General features: G+C 44.8%; 1 protein-coding gene across 2 annotated transcripts in view; it reads left to right on the top strand.

The window, feature by feature from the left end:
* Positions 1-17,484: 17,484 nt before the first annotated feature.
* Positions 17,485-22,883, top strand: part of LOC133557516 (zinc finger protein Aiolos-like) — a 63,827-nt gene continuing 58,428 nt past the window's right edge. Inside the window, exons 1-3 of one of the 2 annotated variants that reach the window (XM_061908001.1) lie at positions 17,485-17,618; positions 18,765-18,832; positions 18,909-18,998. In XM_061908001.1, the coding sequence (XP_061763985.1) occupies positions 18,781-18,832; positions 18,909-18,998 (142 nt within the window). In that variant the 5' untranslated portion in view covers positions 17,485-17,618; positions 18,765-18,780. The remainder of the gene's footprint in view (positions 17,619-18,764; positions 18,833-18,908; positions 18,999-22,883) is intronic. The other variant, XM_061908011.1, reaches the window with a different exon arrangement.

Here is a 22,883-nt window from a genome sequence, read left to right as displayed (position 1 = left end):
TAAAAAGTATCGGTATAGTGACGCGTGCACGTGACATTACTGATTGTAGAGGACATTTTGTTCCAGCATCGTTCCCAGCTAATAAGTCGTCTGTTTTCATCGCAAAATTCCACAGTATTCTGGACTTTTGTGTTGCTGAATATTTAGCAATTTGTTCAATGAACAATGGAGACATCAAAGAAGAAAGCTGTAGGTGTTTAATTGTTTACATTCCCGAAAGATGACAGTCAACAGAGATGTCAAGCGAACACGGTTGGATTGAACCACACACACAAAGTACAGTGTATTATGCAGCGATCATTTCGAAAGATTGTGTTTCGAAGAGGGTCCCTTGCGAAGGGCAGAGATGGGCATCGCCACCACCCGTCGACTGGTGCTGAAGAAAAGTGCGGGGCCGACCTTCAGGTTGTACAGGTATGACCATGTAATCTCACTAAAACACTAGAAACACAATAAGCAGATAAGGGATTTTCCAGAATTATCATAGTAAATTTGTCTAATAACATCTGAATCGTTCCCACTGCCCTAGTCTTTTTTTTTTCTAGTCCCTCACTATTACTTTCCTCATCCACGAATCTTTCATCCTTGCTCAAATTAATGGGGAAATCGTCGCTTTCTCGGTCCGAATCGCTTTTTCTGCTGGTGGCCATGATTGTAAACAATGTTCAGATGTGAGGAGCTCCACAACCCTTGACATCACGCGCATATCGTCAGCTACTTCCGGTACAGGCAAGGCTTTTTTATTAGCGACCAAAAGTTGCAAACTTTATCATCGATGTTCTCTACTAAATCCTTTCAGCAAAAATATGGCAATATCAGGAAATTATCAAGTATGATACATAGAATGGACTTGCTATCCCCGTTTAAATAAGAAAATCTCGTTTCAGTAGGCCTTTAAAATGTCTAATTGGGCACTATATTGTATGTTTTGGAGTAATAATGTGGATATGTGAAAATATATGGGAAAAAGGCATACAGTATTGTTATGGTAAATATAACTCCAGTGATACAGTAATGATAGTTTATTGAGTGTTTTGATGAAAATAGAGGTGAAGATAACGTAAAATACATTGACATGATGATACAAAGTGACAAATGATATGGGAAATGAAGTGAATTGTAGATATGTAATTTCTGTTGATTTCTGCTTTTTCCTCCTGTGTAACAGGACATTATTATCTGACTGCTTGTCCTGGCTACCTGGGACCTGCAACATTTGTACATGTTTTTTTTTTTTGTTTGTCTGCTAGGGATGTACCCTCGTTGTGACCAAAATTTTACTTGGTTATCATTGTTTTCTTGGTATTGGTGAATGTGCTCAAATCCTGCTTATGCACACGCTAAAGTATTTTGACCAGTTATTAATTTTTTAATAAACTAAAATAGCCCTGCGATGAGGTGGCGACTCGTCCAGGGTGTACCCCGCCTTCCGCCCGACTCTTATTCATCTACTTATAATTTTAACTGCTTTCATTTTGCTGTAACACCGTTCCATCTACACTTCTTTAATGTTTACCAAGCACTTATTTCTTGGTGTTGTTTCAAGGTAGGTCAGCATAGCTGTAAGCATGCCTGCTCCTGGCTTTATTTCGATGCATGTTTAGCCTAATAATAATACATGATAATGACACTTAAGAGACTAAATAATGCAGTTAATTTGCTGTAATGGAGGTAGGGCTGGGCGATATATCGATATACTCGATACATCACGGTAGGACTGGGCGATATATCGATATAAATGATATATCGCGGGTTTGTCTCTGTGCGATATGGAAAATAACTATATCGTAATATTCGAGTATACGTTCTCAAGCAGTTGCTTTTAGCAGCGGGCATTACACTACAGCCGTTTCACACTTCTACTCGTCTCTCCTTCTCACAGAGACGTAAAACAAGCCCGCCTTCTTACATACGTCACATACTGTTGCGCGTGTTACGTCATACGCTCTCGCCGAGCAGAGAGGTAGCAGCATGGCTAACGTTAGCTGAGGCAGGTGGCGCAAGCAGAGCGGAGCGGAGTGAGTTGAGTGACATTACAAGAGAAAGAAAAAACTGATCACAAATGGAGGAAGAACAATTAATGCCCCCAAAAAAAGCAGGGGGTCCATCATCTGGCGGTGGTTTGGCTTCAAGCGGAAAGATATTCAGCAGACAACAGCAATATGCAAAGTATGCAACAGAAGTGTTACTAACAAAAGGTAGCAGCACTACTAATTTGTTCTTTCATTTAAAAAGTCACCCGCGAGAGAATGAAGAGTATTTAATAAATACATTTTTGTTAAATTCCTCAGTTGTGATTTCCCTGTGTGCATTAAAGTTTAAAAGCAGCATATATTAATGCAGTATGAAGAACAATATTTCAATGTAGACACAGAATCATCATACTGGTGTGATTATATGCATCAAGTGTTCATTCAAAGCTAAAGAAAAATATTGAGATAAATATCGTATATCACACCAAAATATCACAATATTAATAAAAGCCAATATCGCCCAGCCCTACATCACGGGTTTGTCTCTGTGCAATATACAAAATGACTATATTGTGATATTCGAATACACGTGTGAACGCGTCTGGAGCCGTTGGATCGTTCTTGACCAGAGAGAGCACAGCCAGGCGGGTGCCGAGTACAGGGTTTTTATTTTTTTCACTTCACAATCTATATTTTTCACTGTCAAGTCAAGATGGCGGCGCGCATAGACGCGACGTTTCAGGCTCTCCCCTTAGGTGAGTTGTTTTTATTGTTTTTATATAGTTTATTACTAGCCCAGTCAGCAACTTGCTGGGCGAAGGTTATGTACAGCCGAAACGATTTGTTGGAGATTGGATTGTGGTCTGAGCAGACTATTTCGGTGGATTTTACACGCCGACACAACATCCCGGAGGAGTTAGCACGTAGCCCTGGAGCTCCATGGCTACTGTGCCCGGCGAGGAGGAGGCGGAGGCGAAGACGCCGTGGCCGAAGGGGCGGCGTGTTAGCCAGACTAAAAACGAACCCAAACAGACCAGCGATACCAAGTCTTTTCCTGGCTAATGCGAGGTCGCTCGCTCCTCATGGTGAAGAGGACAAGATGGACGAGGTGAGGCTCCGTGTAGCACAAAACACCGTGATGGATAGCTGTGCCCTATTGTTTACGGAAACCTGGCTAACGTCCTCAATCCCTTACGCTAGCATGGAGCTAACCGGTCACACAGCACACAGACAGGACAGAAACGCAGAGTCTTCCGGCAAGCGGCGTGGGGGTGGACTGCTAACCTACCTAAACAACAAGTGGACTTCTGATTCAAAGGTAGTTAACAGCCACTGTTCCCAAGATCTGGAATATTTTACAGTTAAATGCCGACCCTTCCATCTAGCCAGGGAGCACTCTGCTGTCCTGATCACAAACGTGTATATAGCTCCCGATGCTAACGCTAGCACGGCGCTAGCTCTGTTGCACGATACAATCAGTGCACAACAGAACAAATATCCCGACGGCATCCACATCATAGCGGGGGACTTTAATCATGTCGACCTGAAAAAAGTGCTCCCCAAACTTCACCAGCATGTAAAGTGTGCTACGAGGGGAGCTAAGACACTGGACAAAGTCTATTCCAACATAAAAAAAGGATATAGAGCCAAACAACTTCCCCAATTGGGCAAGTTTGACCACATATCCCTGCTCCTTTTGCCAGCTTACACACCAATAAGAAAAAGTGCTCCTATCACAATGAAAACGGTCAAAACATGGCCGGAGGGAGCCATGGAACAGCTGCAGGACTGCTTTGATACAGCAGACTGGTCAGTTTTTGAAAACCCAGACTTGGAGCAGTACACAGAAGCAGTCCTGGGGTACATCAAACACTGCATAGACACTGTCACAGTGGACAAGCGCATCCGAGTCTACCCCAACAGGAAGCCCTGGATGACAAAAACAGTCCAGGGCTTACTCAAAGAGAGAGACAGTGCCTTCAAAGCGCAGGACCTGGCACTCTACAGTGCTGCCAGAGCCAATCTGAAGAGAGGCATCAGAGAGGCAAAAGCCGAACACAGGAGGAAAATGGAAGCCCACCTGCAGAGCAGCAACACCAAGGAGGTATGGAAAGGAATTAAAGACATGACCAACTTCAGACCCAGTAACCCTTCGGCTGACGGCGACGCCTCTCGAGCGGGGGAGTTAAACAGCTTCTTCGCCCGATTTGAGAGAAAAGCACCTGCAGCGGTCACAACACTCCCACCCAACACCCACAGCAGCTGCATCCTTATACTGGAGGAGCATGAGGTGAGACGCACGCTGAAGGCAGTGAACCCGAGGAAGGCTACGGGCCCAGATGGAGTCCCGGGACAGGTACTAAGAGACTGTGCAGACCAGCTGGCCGGAATATTTACGAAGATCTTCACCCAGTCCCTCTCCCAGGCCGTCATCCCATCATGCCTGAAGACCTCCACAATAATCCCGGTGCCGAAGAAGAACTCTGTCAGATGTCTGAATGACTACCGTCCAGTTGCACTTACACCTATAGCTATGAAGTGCTTCGAGAAGCTGGTACGGACCCATATCACCTCAGTCCTCACTCCAGAGCTAGACCCACACCAGTTTGCCTACAGAGCCAACAGGTCCACAGAGGACGCCATCGCCACAGCCCTACACTCCTCCCTGGGTCACCTGGAGACGGGGGGGAGCTACGTGCGGCTGCTTTTTGTGGATTATAGTTCGGCATTTAACACCATTATTCCTGATAGACTGGTGTCCAAACTGTCAGACCTGGGTCTCTCGAACTCCATCTGCATGTGGATTAAGGACTTCTTATCCAACCGCCCCCAGAGGGTGCAGTTGGGTCGCCACATGTCATCAAGCCTGCACCTCAGTACCGGCTCTCCACGAGGCTGCATGCTGAGCCCCCTTCTCTACTCCATCTGCACATACGACTGCACACCTGCCCACTCCAGCAACTCCATCATCAAATTTGCGGATGACACCACCGTAGTAGGGCTCCTCTCGGAGGGAGACGAGGCTGCATATCGGGATGAGGTGGAGAAGCTGTCGGATTGGTGCAAAGTCAACAACCTGGCCCTGAACACCTCCAAGACCAAGGAACTGGTCATAGACTTCAGGAGGAAAAAAACGGACATCCTTCCCCTGATCATCAGTGGTGACTGTGTGGAGAGGGTCTCCGACTTCCGCTCCCTGGGAGTCCACCTGGCCGACGACCTATCCTGGAGCACCAACACCACGGCTACCATCAAGAAGGCACACCAGAGACTGCACTTCCTGAGAATACTCAGGAACAACCACCTCTCACAGGAACTGCTGGTGTCCTTCTACCGGTGCTCCATTGAGAGCATCCTGACCTACTGTATCTGCGTGTGGTTCAGCAGCTGCACGGCCGCAGAGAGAACGGCGCTCCAGAGAGTCATAAAGACCGCCCAGAAGTTAATCGGATGCCCCCTCCCCCCCTTGGCTGACCTGTACAGCTCCCGCTGTCTCAGGAAAGCACAGAGCATCCTGAAAGACCCATTCCACCCCGGGCACAGCCACCTGGAACTGCTACCCTCAGGCAGACGCTACAGGGTGCTAAAAGCGAGCACCAATAGACTAAAAAATAGCTTTTACCCAAGAGCCATAGTAGCATTAAACAGGCACTGAGTGAGCACAATATGTCCATCATGTCCTCATGTGTAATGTTTAAATGTTTTTTCTATTTTTTCGGACTACAATGTGCAATAATGTTTTATGTATGTGTGTATACATAGATACATCTGTCATCTCTATCTTTTTTTTTTACTATTTATACTACCATATTGTATATGCACCTTAGGAGGAGCTGCTCCAATTTCGTTGTTCTTTGAACCTGTTCATTGCAATAATGACAATAAAACTCTATTCTATTCTATTCTATTCTATTCTATTCTTTTCAGCAATTAGAGGACTGCCGCTCCTTCCGTCCGCGTCTCTGCCTCGCGGCTGTTCTCCAACACCTTTTCATGGTCCCCCGCGCCCCTGATACAGAGACAGGTGATTAGACGACTCGTTCCAGCTGAGAAATCTCCTCACCTGTCATCGCTTCACAGCCGGCTCCTGTGCACGCCTCGCCCGCAGGGGAAGCGTCGACCACGCCCCTCCACATGCCTCCACCGCCAGTTTAAGGCCGGACACCCGTCCGGCCGCGACCGCGACCACCGCCCCCAACCCGCTGCAGATGTTCCTCCCAGCTGTCACCCAGGATGACGACATCATCCAGGTATGCAGCTGCGTAGGCCGCGTGGGGTCGCAGCACCCGGTCCATGAGGCGCTGGAACGTCGCGGGCGCACCGAACAATCCAAACGGGAGTGTCACGAATTGGTATAAGCCTTCTGGAGTGGAGAAGGCCGTTTTTTCCCGGGACTCTGGCGATAAGGGAATCTGCCAGTAACCCTTGGTTAAATCCAGTGTGGAAAAAAAACGCGCAGTGCCTAGCCGATCCAGGAGCTCGTCGACCCGAGGCATTGGGTACGCGTCGAAACGTGACGTCTCATTCACCTTGCGGTAATCCACACAGAACCGTATAGACCCATCCTTCTTCCCCACTAGAATGATGGGACTACACCATGCACTGTGGGACTCTTCTATTATTCCCAACTCCAGCATGGTTTTTAATTCTTCCCGGACCATTTTGCGCCTGTGCTCGGGAAGCCTATAGGGACGAGACCGCACCGTAATCCCCGGGCTGGTCTCAATGCGATGGCAGATGAGGTCCGTGCGGCCGGGCCGCGCGGAGAACACATCTGAAAAGGGACGCTGTAATTCAGCAACCTCCGCTCTTTGAGCCAATGTGAGGTGGTCATCACAAGGAAGAGGAGGGGGAGAGGCGGAGCGCGGGACCTCCGGCCACAGCTCCTCCTCCTCCTTCACTACCGTCACCATGGAGACAGGCTCGGCCTCCCTCCTTGCCTTCAGCAGGTTCACGTGGTAAATTTGCATGTCTCCGCCCCGGTCCGAGCGCCGGACCTCGTAATCTACCTCGCTAGTCTGCCGTGTGACCACAAAGGGCCCTTGCCGCTTGGCCAGTAATTTAGAGCTGGAGGTTGGGAGTAGTACAAGTACTTTTTCTCCCGGTAAACATTTTCTCAGCTGGGTCCCCCAATTATACGTGCGCTGTTGTCGTTGTTGGGCGCGGAGCAAATTTCCCCGTGATAAGTGCGCCACCTTGTGAAGTTTTGCTTGCATGTCCAACACGTATTTAATCTCATTCTTACTGCGGCTGTATCCTTCCTCCCAGCTTTCTTTAATAAGGTCCAGCACGCCGCGCGTCCTCCTGCCGTAAACTAACTCAAAGGGCGTAAAGCCGAGGGAGGTCTGGGGTGCCTCCCACATCGCAAACATCAAGGGATCCAGCCATTTGTCCCAATTAGGTTTGTCCTCGTGTATGAATTTACGGATCATGGTTTTCAGTGTTTTATTCAATCTTTCCACCAGGCCATCCGTTTGCGGATGGTAAATGCTGGTCCGGATAGATTTAATTCCCAGTAATCCGTATAATTCCTTTATCGTGCGCGACATAAAGGACGTGCCCTGGTCAGTAAGGATTTCTTTCGGAATCCCTACCCGGGTGATGACCGAAAACAGTGTTTGTGCTACACTCTTTGCCGAGATGGAGCGCAGCGGCACCTCTTCGGGATATCTGGTTGCGTAATCCACTAGGACTAACACAAATCGATATCCCCGTGTGCTCTGGTTAAATGGTCCGATGAGGTCCATTCCGATTCTATCGAATGGGACCTCTATGAGCGGTAATGGCCGCAACGGGGCGGGTTCACCAGCTGGCAGTCCGGGCAGGCGGCACACCATCGGCGAATGTCCGCCCGGATGCCTGGCCAATAGAACCGGACCATGACCCGATTAAGTGTTTTTTCATACCCCATGTGGCCCGTGAAGGGATTGCAATGCCCCGCCTGTAAAACCATTTCCCGGCGGGGTTTTGGCACCAACAATTGGGTGTATTGTTTGCCTGTTTGAGTGTCACGGGTCACTCGGTATAGCCTATCTCTTATAATGGAAAAGTGGGGCAATACCCGTGTTTTCCCCGAGCGCACCAGCTGACCGTCGATGTAATCCACCTGGTCCCAGGCCGCGCGCAGAGTTTCATCGCGGGACTGTTCGAGTTGAAAGTCCTCCGTGGGTCTCCACTGGGAGGCTGGGGGGGCCTCCCGCAAAGCCCCCGCCGGTTCCCGCTCGGCAGCGCCGCTCGACACCGCGTCGCCACTGAGTACTGCGCGGATACTTCCCTGTCCTACAGCCCGTGAACGCCTCCCCATACATTGTTCCATTAGTTGGCTAAACCCCGGCCAATTTGTCCCTAAAATCAGGGGGTGCGTAAGTTGCGCGCTTACGGCAACCTTTACGGTATGTTTTTGGCCCTTATGCCAGATTTCCATAGGCACAATAGGGTACGTGTGCACATCCCCATGTATACACCTTAATCTTCCCTTGTGTCGCGTGCCTCAACGCCCTGGGTCGAACCAGGTTCTGGTGGATCATGCACTGTTTGCAGCCCGAATCCACCATAGCCCGGTGTGTACTCCCTTGTGCCCTTACCGGGACGCAATACGTCTCCCTTGGATCGGGGGGGGCTGCTGGAGGCCCGGCAACCCGTATCACCTGGTCCACCTCCATTGCGGAGCACTCCCGCCTCAGGTGACCGGGCTGTCCGTACCCCCAACACAGCTGCCTTGGTTTTCGCAGTGCCGTCTGCGGGGGAAGCCCGCAATCAGCAGCGCTGGTACCCTGAAAGAGAGGAGCAGAGACACCGTTATATCCCCTCATTCCCCCCTTTGGATGATGTTCGTGTGTGTGTGTGCGTCTTTTTTTTTTTTTTGTTTGGTGGTCATGTCCGAGGCTGGAACCTGCTCATAGAACGCCGTGGGCCTTGTCGGTCGGGAACGGGGCCCCAATGGCGCTGTTGCCACCGGCGGTGCGGATCGTCTGCGCGGGGCCGGTGTGGGTCTTTCTGTCGGTCTTGGGGTCCCCTCCTCCCTCCGTGTGTCGCGATGGACCGCCAGGTGATCTTCCGCCAGGTTTACCGCTTCGGTCAGGTTTTGCGGCCGGAGGTACCTCACCCACACCGCGGTCCGTGTCGGGATGGCCTCCAGGAACTGCTCCAGCAAGATGAGCTCGAACATCTGGCTGTCCCGTTGTCCTGGCTGGAGCCATCTTGCTGCCGCATCCCGGAGCTGTTGCCCAAGAGCGAACGGTCGGTCCTCTGGTCCTAGTTTCAAGGACCGGAAGCGGCGCCGATGGTCTTCTGCCGTGCTGCCGACCAGGTCCAGGATTGCCCTCCTTAAGTGTTGGAACTCTACCCGGGCCACTGCTGGCAGGCTGAGCGCCGCTCGCTGTGCCTCCCCCGCTAGGAGTGGCAACAGCCTCACCCCCCACTCTTCTTGAGGCTATCCGCACGCTGTTGCGGTGGCCTCAAAGATGTCGACGTAGGCCTGTGGATCCTCGGCCTCCGCCATGCGCTGCATGGAGGCCTTCGCTCCGGCGCTTGGTGTCTGTCCATCAGCGACTGCAGCACCTGCGTCTGCTGCTGGCTCGCTGCAGATACTTCTGCCAGCACTCTCCCAAGTGCCTCCAGTGGGGTCGGTGCAGTCATTCTGTTCTTCCTTTTTTTTTTCCTGGATTCGTTTAGCTGGGCGCCAATGTGAACGCGTCTGGAGCCGTTGGGTCGTTCTTGACCGGAGAGAGCACAGCCAGGCGGGTGCCGAGTACAGGGTTTTTATTTTTTTCACTTCACAATCTATATTTTTCACTGTTTTGCTTTTCATCAATTAGAGGACTGCCGCTCCTTCCGTCTGCCTCGCGTCTATTCCCCAACACATTCTCATGGTCCCCCACACCCCTGATAAAGAGACAGGTGATTAGACGACTCGTTCCAGCTGAGAAATCTCCTCACCTGTCATCGCTTCACAGCCGGCTCCTGTGCACGCCTCGCCCGCAGGGGAAGCGTCGACCACGCCCCTCCTCAATACGTTTTCACGCAGTTGCTTTTAGCTGTGGGCATTACACTACAGGCGTTTCTCACTCTTTCTTGTCTCTCCTTCTCACAGAGACGTAAAACAAGCGCACCTTCTTACGCCCTCGCGGAGCAGAGAGGTAGCGGCATGGTAACGTTAGCTGTGATGCGAGTGGTAATACAAGAGAAAGAAGGTGCGAATCTGGTAAGAAATGAAGGAAGAATTCATTCCCAAGAACAGCAGGGTTTCCATCGTCTGGCGGTGGTTTGGCTTCAAGTGGGAATATGTCGAGTCGAATTTGTCAAGTGTGGGGCGAAAGTGTTGCTTCAAAAAGTAGCATTACTGCTAATATGTAGCATCATTTGAAAAGTCACCTGCTAGAGAATGAAGAGTGATTACTCCGCAGATCAACATCTCCGTTCTGTGCCACACCCACAAAATGCTGAGGCAACCATTTCCACATCAACACCGTATGAAAAAAATTGTCAGCAACAGAAGGAGTTAACATCCGCAGGAACCTACCACATAGCGAAGGACATACACTATTTGATTTCCTATTATGCAGCTCATTTTTATTTGACAGTTATTGAAATATCTTGTGTGACATGCACTAAAGTGCACTTTATTTGTTTTAAACTATTGTAGTGGCGTTCTGGACAAAAAGTGCTCTTTAATTTAGTGTTGTTTTGATATGTCATTACAGCTCGGTTGGTAGAGTGGCTGTGCCAGCAACTTGAGGGTTGCAGGTTCGATTCCCGCTTGTGCCATCCTAGTTACTGTCGTTGTGTCCTTGGGCAAGACACTTTACCCACCTGCTCCCAGTGCCACCCACACCGGTTTAAATGTAACTTAGATATTGGGTGTCACTATGTAAAGCGCTTTGAGTCACTTGAGAAAAGCGCTATATAAATATAATTCACTTCACTTCACATCTTAGTGACATCATGCACAAAAGTGCACTAATAGCTTATTTTAAAATGTCTCTCACAATCTTGCACTTTCTGTTTTGGAAATGACATGAATGTTTGTGCCACTGCTTAATAACTGTTTAATAAATACAGTTTTGGTCAACTCACTAAGTTGTGATTTCCCTCTCTGCATGAAAGTTTAAAATAAGTATATATTAATGCAGTTTGAAGAAGAATGTTTTAATGTAGACACATAGAGTCATCATACTGCTGTGATTATATGCATCAAGTGTTCATTCGAGGCTGAGGCAAAATATCGAGATATGTATCGTGACATGGCGTAAAAATATCGAGATATTAAAAAAAGCGCCTAGCCCTAAATGGAGGTAATGATTATTAGTTAAGGGGAGTGGCTCTATACTGTGTATAGAGATATATAATCAGCGGCTAGCCGCGTGTCCGCCAGAGAAGATCGACAGATGTGATCAGCAATAAAAGGCATTTAAAAAAGGCAAAGGCCAATTACTATTTTTTCACAAAAATCGGCAGACATCGGTGGGCGATTGAGCGGCACGTCCCGAAATTCAAAAATGTATTTTATGCTGCCCTTTTTTTGCTGGTGCTGTTACATATACTTTAATATTCCATCCATCCATTTTCTACCGCTTGTCCCTTTTGGAGTTGCAGGGGGTGCTGGAGCCTATCTGTGATATTGTACATGGTAATTGGGATTTGTTATATATTGTATATCCATCCATCCATCCATTTTCTACCGTTTGTCCCGTTCAGGGTCGCGGGGGGTTGCTTGAGCCTATCTCAGCTGCATCCGGGCGGAAGGCGGTGTACACACTGGACAAGTAAAATTGTATACCGTATTTCCTTGAATAGCCGCCGGGCATGTAATATGCGCCTGCCTTGAATTACTACCGGGTCAAACTCGCTCCCCAAATTTATTAGCGCATGCTTACTTTTACCGCCGAGTCAAATTCGTGACGTCACGAGTGACGTTTCCCCTATCGTCATTTTCAAAATGGCGGAGGAGTTTTTGTTGTGCTTTTACCATGTGTAAATCTGGGGGCTTGTTCCACAGCCGTACAGATCACACTGATGGTTGTGATATAAAACAACTTTAACTAATATGTGCCACACTCTGTGAACCCACACCAAACACATTTTGGGAGAACATCAACTCTGTAACATATTATAAACGCAACATAAGAATTACCCACTATGCCATGCATCCATGACTCTTGGCTATATTATACCCCCCTGTGCGTCGGTTGAGGTGGGCGGGGTTGGGGGCGCGTGTATAATATAGCCAAGAGTCATGGATGGATGGCATTGTGGGTAATTCTTATGTTGCGTTTATAATGTGTTACAGAGCCGATGTTCTCCAGAAATGTGTTTGGTGTGGTTTCACAGAGTGAGGCGCATATTAGTAAGAGTTTTAAAGTTGTTTATATCACAACCATCAATGTAAAAGGTATGGTTGTTGACCAAGTATGCCTTGCAATCTCGTATGAGAAGCAGCGATATGCATGCGGTCGCGATGACATGATGTAGAGCAGTGGTCCCCAACCACCGGGCCGCGGCTGCAGAATAATATATATATATTTTTTTCTTTTTTTTTTTTTTTTTTATCACACTCAATATTTTACTGCATGCCATTGGTAAGCGCAGGGGTGAGAAGAGGTTTTAAAATTATTAGTGCCTGCTTACTTTTCCGCATGCCTTGAATAAGCGCAGGAGTGAGAAGAGGTTTTAAATTAATTAGCGCCCCGGCGGCTATTCGAAGAAATACGGTATATAATACAAAAATACAATATAATATAACAATATACTATATCAGAGCCTATATCAGCTGCATTCGGGCGGAAGGCAGTGTACACCCTGGACATATATATATTATATATAAATATAATATAATATAACATATACTATATCAGTATATATTATATACTGTATATATGATATGTAAATTTTACATATATGTTAGATTTTATTTTGCTACTATGGTACATTTTAGTCTGCTTCATACCTATTGTTTCAGCCCTCTTTTGTGCCCTATGTGCATTATCCTTTCTATCCTTACCCTTTCCATCCTTTGTAACTGAGCTACTGTGTGGAACAATTCCCCTTGTGGATCAATAAAGTTAGTCAAAGTCTAAGTCTAAATGTAATAAATAAATCAACAAACTAGTACAATGATTCCCTTTTATTCCATACAATTGTTTGGAAATAGTTCAAAACAAGTAAAAAAGAATTACAACTCTACCATCCATCCACCCATCCATTTTCTACCGCTTATTCCCTTTCGGGGTCGCGGGGGGCGCTGGCGCCTATCTCAGCTACAATCGGGCGGAAGGCGGGGTACACCCCGGACAAGTCGCCACCTCATCGCAGGGCCAACACAGACAGACAGACAACATTCACACTCACATTCACACACTAGGGCCAATTTAGTGTTGCCAATCACCCTATCCCCAGGTGCATGTCTTTGGAAGTGGAAGGAAGCCGGAGTACCCGGAGGGAACCCACGCATTCACTGGGAGAACATAAACACTCCACACAGAAAGATCCCGAGCCAGGATTTGAACCCAGGACTACATGACCTTCGTATTGTGAGGCAGACGCACTAACCCCTCTGCCACCGTGAAGCCCTATTGGGTCTTAATTCAAATTTTAAAAAATGTTTGCCTCGGCAGCTAAAAAGTGAGTTGAGTGAGTGAGCGAGTTTGTAAATAATATCTCAATCAATAATAAAATAACAATCCATCCATACATCCATCTATCCATTTTCTTCCGCTTATCCGAGGTCAAGTCGCGGGGGCAGCAGCCTATGCAGGGGAGCCCAGACTTTCTTCTTCCCAGCCACTTCGTCCAGCTCCTCCCGGGGGATCCCGAAGCGTTCCCAGGCCAGCCGGGAGACATAGTCTTCAAACGTGTCCTGGGTCTTCCCCGTGGCCTCCTGCCGGTCTGACGTGCCCTAAAACACCTCCCTAGGGAGGCGTTCGGATGGCATCCTGAGCAGATGCCCGAACCACCTCATCTGGCTCCTCTCGATGTGGAGTAGCAGCGGCTTTACTCTAAGTTCAACCCGGATGACAGAGCTTCTCACCCTATCTTTAAGGGAGAGACCCGCCACCTGGCGGAGGAAACTCATTTCGGCCGCTTGTACCCTTGATCTTGTCCTTTCGGTCATAACCCAAAGCTCATGACCATCGGTGAGGATGGGAACGTAGATCGACCGGCTCAGCTCCTTCATCACCACAACGGATCGATACAGCGTCCGCATTGCTGAAGACTCCAGTCGATCTCACGATCCACTCTTCCCTCACTCATGAACAAGACTCCTAGGTACTTGAACTCATCCACTTAGGGCAAGATCTCCTCCCCAACCCTAAGAAGGCACTCCACCCTTTCCCGGGCGAGAACCATGGACTCGGACTTGGAGGTGCTGATTTTCAACCCATTCGCTTCACACTCAGCTGCAAACCGATCCAGTGAGAGCTGAAGATCCTGGCCAGGTAATAGATTTTTGACAAGAACAAGAAAGTTTGATCATACTACATCCATACTGGCTCACCTGCACTGGTTTCCTGTGCACTTAAGATGTGACTAAGGTTTTACTACTTACGTATAAAATACTCCACGGTCTAGCTCCAGCCTATCTTGCCGATTGTATTGTACCATATGTCCCGGCTAGAAATCTACGTTCCAAGAACTCCGGCCTATTAGTGATTCCCAGAGCCCAAAAAACGTCTGCGGGCTATAGAGCGGTTTCTGTTCGGGGTCCAGTACTATGGAATGCCCTCCCGGTAACAGTTTGAGATGCTACCTCAGTAGAAGCATTTAAGTCCCATCTTAAAACTCATTTGTATACTCTAACTTTTAAGTAGACCCCTCTTTTAGACCAGTTGATCTGCCATTTATTTTATTTTCTCTTCTGCCCCTCTCTCCCTCGTGGAGGTGGGAAACACAGGTTCGGTGGCCATGGTTGAAGTGCTGGCTGTAGTCGGGGCCCGGGGTGGACCGCTCGCCTTTGCATCGATTGGGGACAACTCTGCGCTGCTGACCCGTCTCTGCTCGGGATGGTCCCACTATGGACTGGACTCTCACTATTATGTTAGAGCCAGTATGGACTGGCCTTCCACAATATTGTGTCAGACCCACTCAACGTCCATTGCATCCGGTCTCCCCTAGAGGGGCGGGGGTTACCCACATTAGTGGTCCTCTCCAAGGTTTCTCATATTCATTCTCATCGACGTCCCACTGGAGTATGAGTTTTTCCTTGCCCTTATGTGGGCGCTGAACCGCGGATGTTGTTGTGGCTTGTGCAGCCCTTAGAGACACTTATGATTTATGGCTGTATACATAAACATTGATTGATTGATTAATAAATAATAACAATAATGTATTAAAATGTACAAACCCCGTTTCCATATGAGTTGGGAAATTGGGTTCGATGTAAATATAAACGGAATACAATTATTTGCATATTCAATTGAATACACTACAAAGACAAGATATTTGATGTTCAAACTCAAAAACATTGTTTTGTTTTTTTTTGCAAATAATTATTTTAGAATTTCATGGCTGCAACACATGCCAAAGTAGTTGGGAAAGGGCATGTTCACCACTGTGTTACATCACCTTTTCTTTTAACAACACTCAATAAACGTTTGGGAACTGAGGAAACTAATTGTTGAAGTTTTGAAAGTGAAATTCTTTCTCATTCTTGTTTTATGTAGAGCTTTAGTTGTTCAACAATCCGGGGTCTCTGCTGTCGTATTTTACGCTTCATAATGCGCCACACATTCTCAATGGGAGACAGGTCTGTACTGCAGGCGGGCCAGGAAAGTACCCGCACTCTTTTACTATGAAACCACGCTGTCGTAACAAGTAGCTTGGCATTGTCTTGCTGAAATAAACAGGGGCGTCCATGATAACGTTGCTTGGATGACAACATATGTTGCTCCAAAACCTGTATGGACCATTCAGCATTAATGGTGCCTTCACAGATGTGTAAGTTACCCATGCTTTGGCCACTAATACACCCCCATACCATCACACATGTTGGCTTTTGAACTTTGCGCCTATAACAATCCGGATGGTTATTTTCCCCTTTGTTCCGGAAGACACCACGTCCACAGTATCCAAATATAATTTGAAATGTGGACTTGTCAGACCACAGAACACTTTTCCACTTTGCATCAGTCCATCTTGGATGATCTCGGGCCCAGCCTTGGTGTTGATAAATGGGTTTTGCTTTGCATAGCAGAGTTTTTACTTTCACTTACAGATGCAGCAACCAACTGTAGTTACCGACAGTGGTTTTCTGAAGTGTTCCTGAGCCCATGTGGTGATATCCTTTACAAACTGATGTCGGTTTTTGATTAAGTACTGCCTGAGGGATCAAAGGTCCGTAATATCATCGCTTACGTGCAGAGATTTCTCCTGATTCTCTGAAACTTTTGATGATTTTACGGACCGTAGATGGTAAAATCCCTAAATTCCTTGCAATAGGTCGTTGAGAAATGTTGTTCTAAAACTGTTAAACAATTTGCTTACAAATTGGTGACCCTCGCCCCTTCCTTGTTTGTGAATTACTTAGCATTTCATGGAAGCTGCTTTTATACGCAATCATGGCACCCACCTGTTCCCAATTAGCCTGCACACCTGTGGGATGTTCCAAATAAGTGTTTGATGAGCATTCCTCAATTTTATCAGTATTTATTGCCACCTTTCCCAACTTCTTTGTCACGTGTTGCTGGCATCAGAGTCTAAAGTTAATGATTATTTGAACATCAGATGTGTTGTCTTTGTAGCATATTCAACTGAATATGGGTTGAAAATGATTTGCAAATTATAGTATTCTGTTTATATGTACATCTAGCACAATTTCCCAACTCATATAGAAACGGGGTTTGTACAACAAAACAACACAGATATTTATAAGAAAAATCTAATCACGCTAGTATCAATCCATTACTAATATTTTATTGATATTATATTCAATAAAAACTGCTCTTAATGTTCCTCTATTACTCTTGTTAGAAATGCTATTGTATCATAAATGTACAGTAATATTTTTTAAATAATTGTTCGTTTTTGTTTTAATCATAAACCAATGTATCTTATGTAAAAGCCCTAATGTTGTGTAATGATTTTTTTCAGCCACCAGATGGTGCTGTTTCTCCTTGTGATTGACCCGTGTGCGACCCATCTGGACACACTTGGACACAATTGCAAGTAGATTCAGTCATAAACACAAAATGTTTTAAGCTTCCAATATTTGTTTTTAATATTAATTGTTGGGGAAAAAGTGATTGATCAAACCAATGTATTTTATGTAGACGCCCTAATGTTATGTAATGATTTTTTGCAGCCAACAGATGGTACTGTTTCTCCTTGTGATTGACACGTGTCCGACCCATTCGGACACAATTGCAAGTAGATTCGGTGATAAACACAACATTTTTTAAGCTTCCAATATTTGTTCTTGATATTAATTGTCGGGAAAAAAGTGATTGATTATTCCAAGCACGGCTTTTGATTAAATACAAATGTGAACTTTGGTCGGCCCACCTTGTGTTAAGTGTGTTCTGTCCCTTTAAAAAAGTGCTCTCTCCAAAAACCTGCGTGGTGATGCTGCCTTTTTATTCCTTATTCACAAGAAAGCGCTGGATATTTTCACTGAGAGAGCTTCAACTTCTCCAGGTGCGCATCACACAGCAGGTAAGATCATTACTTGTTCATTACTTTCAAGTAAATTGCTGCATAGTCAGGATTATGGTTAACCCTAACCCTATTCATTTTACTCTTGAACTTTTTAGCAATGCACAAATATATATATATTGGAATTTTACCATTTTATCATTGAGGATTGTTTAATTATTCTACAAAATTAATATTTATTTTGATGATTGTTTTTCTGATCAATTGCCATAGGCCCTTAAACACCTGCAATTCTTCCTGATGAGCCCCAAAATAAGGAATTATTCTATGAACGTTGGTGACATGATGTGGAAAGTTCTTTGGCTACTCTTGCAACGAAAGTACTTCTGCAGTGAACGTGGCGACAGGGTCGAGCAATCAACCGTGGACCTTCTGACATCTTAGATACGCCTAAAATAGACAATGTTCCCTTTTTGATGAGCAGAAAGTGAACATGTTAGGTACAGAAAGGTCCATTCACTGTCACTTTACTACCAACAAAACTAATTGATTGATTGATTCTCATCCCAGTCGCTTCACACTCGGCTGCGAACCGATCCAGTGAGAGCTGAAGATCCTGGCCAGTTAATAGACTTTTGACAAGAACAAGAACGTTTGATCATATTACGCCTATACTGGCTCACCTGCACTGGTTTCCTGTGCACTTAAGATGTGACTTTAAGGTTTTACTACTTACGTATAAAATACTACATTGTCTAGCTCCTGCCTGTATTGGCGATTGTATTGTACCATATGTTCAGGCAAGAAGTCTGCGTTCAAAGAACTCCGGCTTATTAGTTATTCCCAGAGTACAAAAACAGTCTGTGGGCTATAGAACGTGGCGACAGAGTCGAGCAATCAACCATGGACCTTCTGACATCTTAGATAAGCCTAAAATAGACAATGTTCCCTTTTTGATGTGCAGAAAGTGAACATGTTAGATACAGAAAGGTCCCTTTACTGTCACTTTACTTCCAACAGAACTGATCGATTGAGTGATTGAAACTTTTATGAGTAGATTGCACAGTACAGTACATATTCCGTACAATTGACCACTAAATGGTAACACCCGAATACGTTTTTCAACTTGTTTAAGTCGGCGTCCACGTTAATCAATTCATGGTATGCATTGGAAATATTTTAATCTGAAAATACTTCTTTTTAAAGGACAACATATTCCATCATGAACATAGACGAGAATCCCGGATTTATCACCCACGAAAGAAACGGGATCGGTAAGAGTTGCCGTTCCGTCTTCAAAGGTATACTATCGTCGTTATCAAAATGAAACAAGAAGTCTGTGTTTTTCAGACAAAACCACCGCTGGTGCAGACGTGAGGCCTCTGGAGGAGAAAGAGAACGACAGCAACCGGACTGAGAATGTGTTGCAGTGCGTGAAAGGTGGGCTAACTTCAAAGAACTAGGGTTGTTTCGATAACACAATATATTTCTTTACTTTTCTCTATAAAGGGGACCACAAAAAATGGTATTATGGCTTTATTTCAACAAAAAATCTTAGGGTACATGAAACATATGTTTCTTATTGCAATCGAAGAACAAATTTGTCCTTAAATAAAATAGTGAACACACAACAACTTGTCTTTTAGAAGTACGTAAACCAACAAAGGCTCCTAATTTAGTTTGCTGACGTATGCAGTAACATATTGTGTCATTTCTCATTCTATTTTTTTGTCAACATTATAAACATTACATACACCTACTCAGTGGCCTAGTGATTAAGGTGTGCGCCTTCAGATCGGTAGGTGGTGAGTTCAAACCTCGGGCCGAGTCATACCAAAGACTATTCAAATGGAGCTTATTACCTCCCTGCTTGGCACTCAGCATCAAGGGTTGGATTTGGGGTTTAAATCAACAAAAATGATTCCCGGGCGGGGCCACCGCTGCTGCTCACTGCCCCCCTCACCTCCCGGGGGGTGAACAAGGGGATGGGTCAGATGCAGAGGACACATTTCACCACACCTTGTGTGTGTGACAATCATTGGTACTTCAATTTAATTTAAGAATAAACTGTAAAAATGGATTATTAATCCACTTGTTCATTTACTGTTAAGATCTGCTTATTTTCTGTTTTAACATGTTCTATTTACACTTCTGTTGAAATGTAATAATCACTCATTCTTCTGTTGTTTGGATCATTTACATTAGTTTTGGATGATACCACAAATGTCTGTATGTTGGTCATATTTAAAGTTCTCCTGTGTCCAGGGACGTATTTCCTAAATTTATGAATATAATATGGACATTTTTTTGTTTTAAAGAAAAAAGATTTTGCGATGGTAAAAAATATTGATGTAGTCATAGTAGTATCGACTAAATACGCTCTTGTACTTGGTATCATTACTGTGGTCGTCAGGTGTAGATCCACCCATGGCATTTGTTTACATTGTGAGCTATTGTGTCCTCCTAAGGTGTGTAGTGGAGCATGTTTAGTTATTCCTTGTCCTGCAGGGATGATACTTGAAAAAAAATATATCACTTTATCTGTCGCCATGTAGGCGAGGATTAGTGATATAAGATAAAAAACTGCCGATTGCGGATTGATATTAGGCACTAACTGGTTAGCCATGTCTTAAAGTACCTCTTCCTGTGGGCATTTCAGTCTTATAGCTTCACCTTTATTGTTAGTTTTTAATCCAAAATGCATCCGTTCTCCCTTTTCTGTCTACACACTGTCTGCTTGTAAGTACTCTGTGATTGTGCGCCGCCGAACATGCTCCTCTGCTGGTATGTCACGACGTGACGACAGCGTGTTGTCATGCCTTAAAAAAAAAAAAAAAATATGGCAATACTGTACTTTTCAAATAGAGTACGGTATAGCATCATTTTTGATTCATTAGTACCGTGATACTATATACTAGTACCGGTACAACCCTAAAGCAAAAATAACCTCTGCGACATTTCTCTGCAGTTTATTGTCAGATTATCAAGAATGATGACGTCCAACTTACTTTAAATGTAGAAAGTTCTTGGTGTGTATCAGGGATCTGTCGATCTCATATTGATATCAAATATCTGTCCAATGCCAGTAAATAAGCAAGTATGGGATTATATCGGCTTGCATCTCTAATCTACAAGCATTCCTGCAGTCTGTCAACTTGTGCAAGGTAACATATAGATGTCCTCCAATAAGCACACAAAGTTGGTGTTTTCTTCTCTTTGAGTCAAGTCACATCCAAAAGGTAATCTAGCAGCTACACAACAGCTCGGCACACAATAGCATTCCTTAATTGAACACTATTGCATTCTAAAACAGCACATTTGTCAATATAAACAAGTATTATATAATCATAGTTGCATTTTCCTACAGAACACTTTTCCACTTTGCATCGGTCCATCTTAGATGAGCTCAGGCGTTTCTGGGTGTTGTTGATAAATGGTTTTGGCTTTGCATGGTAGAATTTTAACTTGCACTTACAGATGTAGCGACCAACTGTATTTACTGACAGTAGTTTTCTGAAGTGTTCCTGAGCCCATGTGGAGATATCCTTTACATACGCTTTTTATGCAGTACCGCCTGAGGGATCAAAAGTGCGTAATATCATCGCTTATGTGCAGTGATTTCTCCAGATTCTCTGAACCTTTTGATGATAATACAGACTGTAGATGGTGAAATCCCCAAATTCCTTGCAACAGATGGTTGAGAAATGTTGTTCTGAAACTGTTAGACAAGTTGCTCAGGCATTTATTCACAAAGTGCTGAGCCTCGCCCCATCCTTGTTTGTGAATGACTCAGCATTTCATGTAAGCTGTTTTTATACCCAATCATCCCAATGAGCCTGTTCACCTGTGGGATGTTCCAAATAATTGTTTGATGAGCATTCCTCAACTTTCTCAGTCTATTTTGCCACTTGTGCCAGCTTTTTGAAACATGTTGCAGGCATCACACTCCAAATGAGATATATTTGCAATAAGTAACAAGGTTTCTCAGAGTGAACGTTCAATATCTTGTCTTTGCAGTCTATTCAATTGAATATAGGTTGAAAAGGATTTGCAAATCATTTTATTCTCCTTTTATTTACCATTTACACAACGTGACAACTTCAGTTTGTTTGTGTTTTTTCTATAATTAATATAACTATAACTGGACATTAAGAGTGACGTGAAACTTTGACTTCTACTCTGTTTACTTCTGTGACGATCTTCTTAAAGTTTTGTAATCAATCAGAAATGTCAAGAAGCTAAAATGTGACAAACCTGTGAAGAGTGTCCTGCATTTTTCCCATCATGCATTGTAATGTATTTAAATGCTCTTAATTTTGAGTTGTTTGTGGTGAATGGATGTTTTATTTGTGTTAGTTTTTTTTAATAACGTCCACAAAGTTCATTGGAGGTTTTGTGTTGGTTGCATTTTTTGTTTGTTTGTTTGTTTGTTTGTTTATGCGACATTACTAGGGAAGGTTGTTTGGATCCGGTCATATCAGTAATTGCTTGAGCTGCAGTCAACACACAATTCATGGTCATTGCCCTAGAGTCCACAAGTTGGCGTCAAATTTGCAGCCATCAGACCCTTGGATATTTTAAATTAATTTGGAAACGCCTGGCTGAACCAGATTCCGGATTAAACTGGTGATGTCTCGCGGGCCGGTCCTAGTTTTGAACAGTACTGCTGTAAGTGCTGCCTTTTAGCCAGGTCAGCATTGCAAATGAAAGTATGTTCTTAATTTGTTCTTAATGGTCTTATCCTGGATACATGCATGTTAAATAAATATATAAATACATGTTAACTAGGAAGTTGTGCAGCCCTTTGAGATACTCGTTATTTAGGGCTATATAAGTAAACATTGATTGATTTTACTTACACATAAAATGTCCCCAAGGCTTTTAATTCACTGCATCATGAGCTTAATTTTTTGGGGGGGGCTACGAGGTGTCGCAAAAGAAATTACCACTCCACTTCAATTTAAAGACAGCATAACCCTATTCCAGACGGCTAATAAGCAATACTTATATGTTTTTTCATACTTATCATTGTTCTCTGTTCGACTGAATTCAATCGATCAAACCATTTCTCACATTCCACACTGCAAAATAACAAAATGTAAATTGACGATTCCTGCTGATATCCTATCGGATGGACATCTGTATCGGCCAATACTCAAGACTGATATCAGATTTGAAAAATTTGCTCTGGGACACCTCTAGGGCTTGCTAAATGGTTGTGTGTGTAAGTGATACAGTAAATAATATGATAAACAAATTAAATACATTTAAAAAAATATATGCATGTATTGAAACAACCTGCAAACTTGATAGACTTAGATTTAG

This window comes from Nerophis ophidion, linkage group LG01 (assembly GCF_033978795.1).
Source record: "Nerophis ophidion isolate RoL-2023_Sa linkage group LG01, RoL_Noph_v1.0, whole genome shotgun sequence".
Taxonomy (NCBI): domain Eukaryota; kingdom Metazoa; phylum Chordata; class Actinopteri; order Syngnathiformes; family Syngnathidae; genus Nerophis; species Nerophis ophidion.
This window is presented reverse-complemented; position numbering and strand designations above follow the sequence as displayed.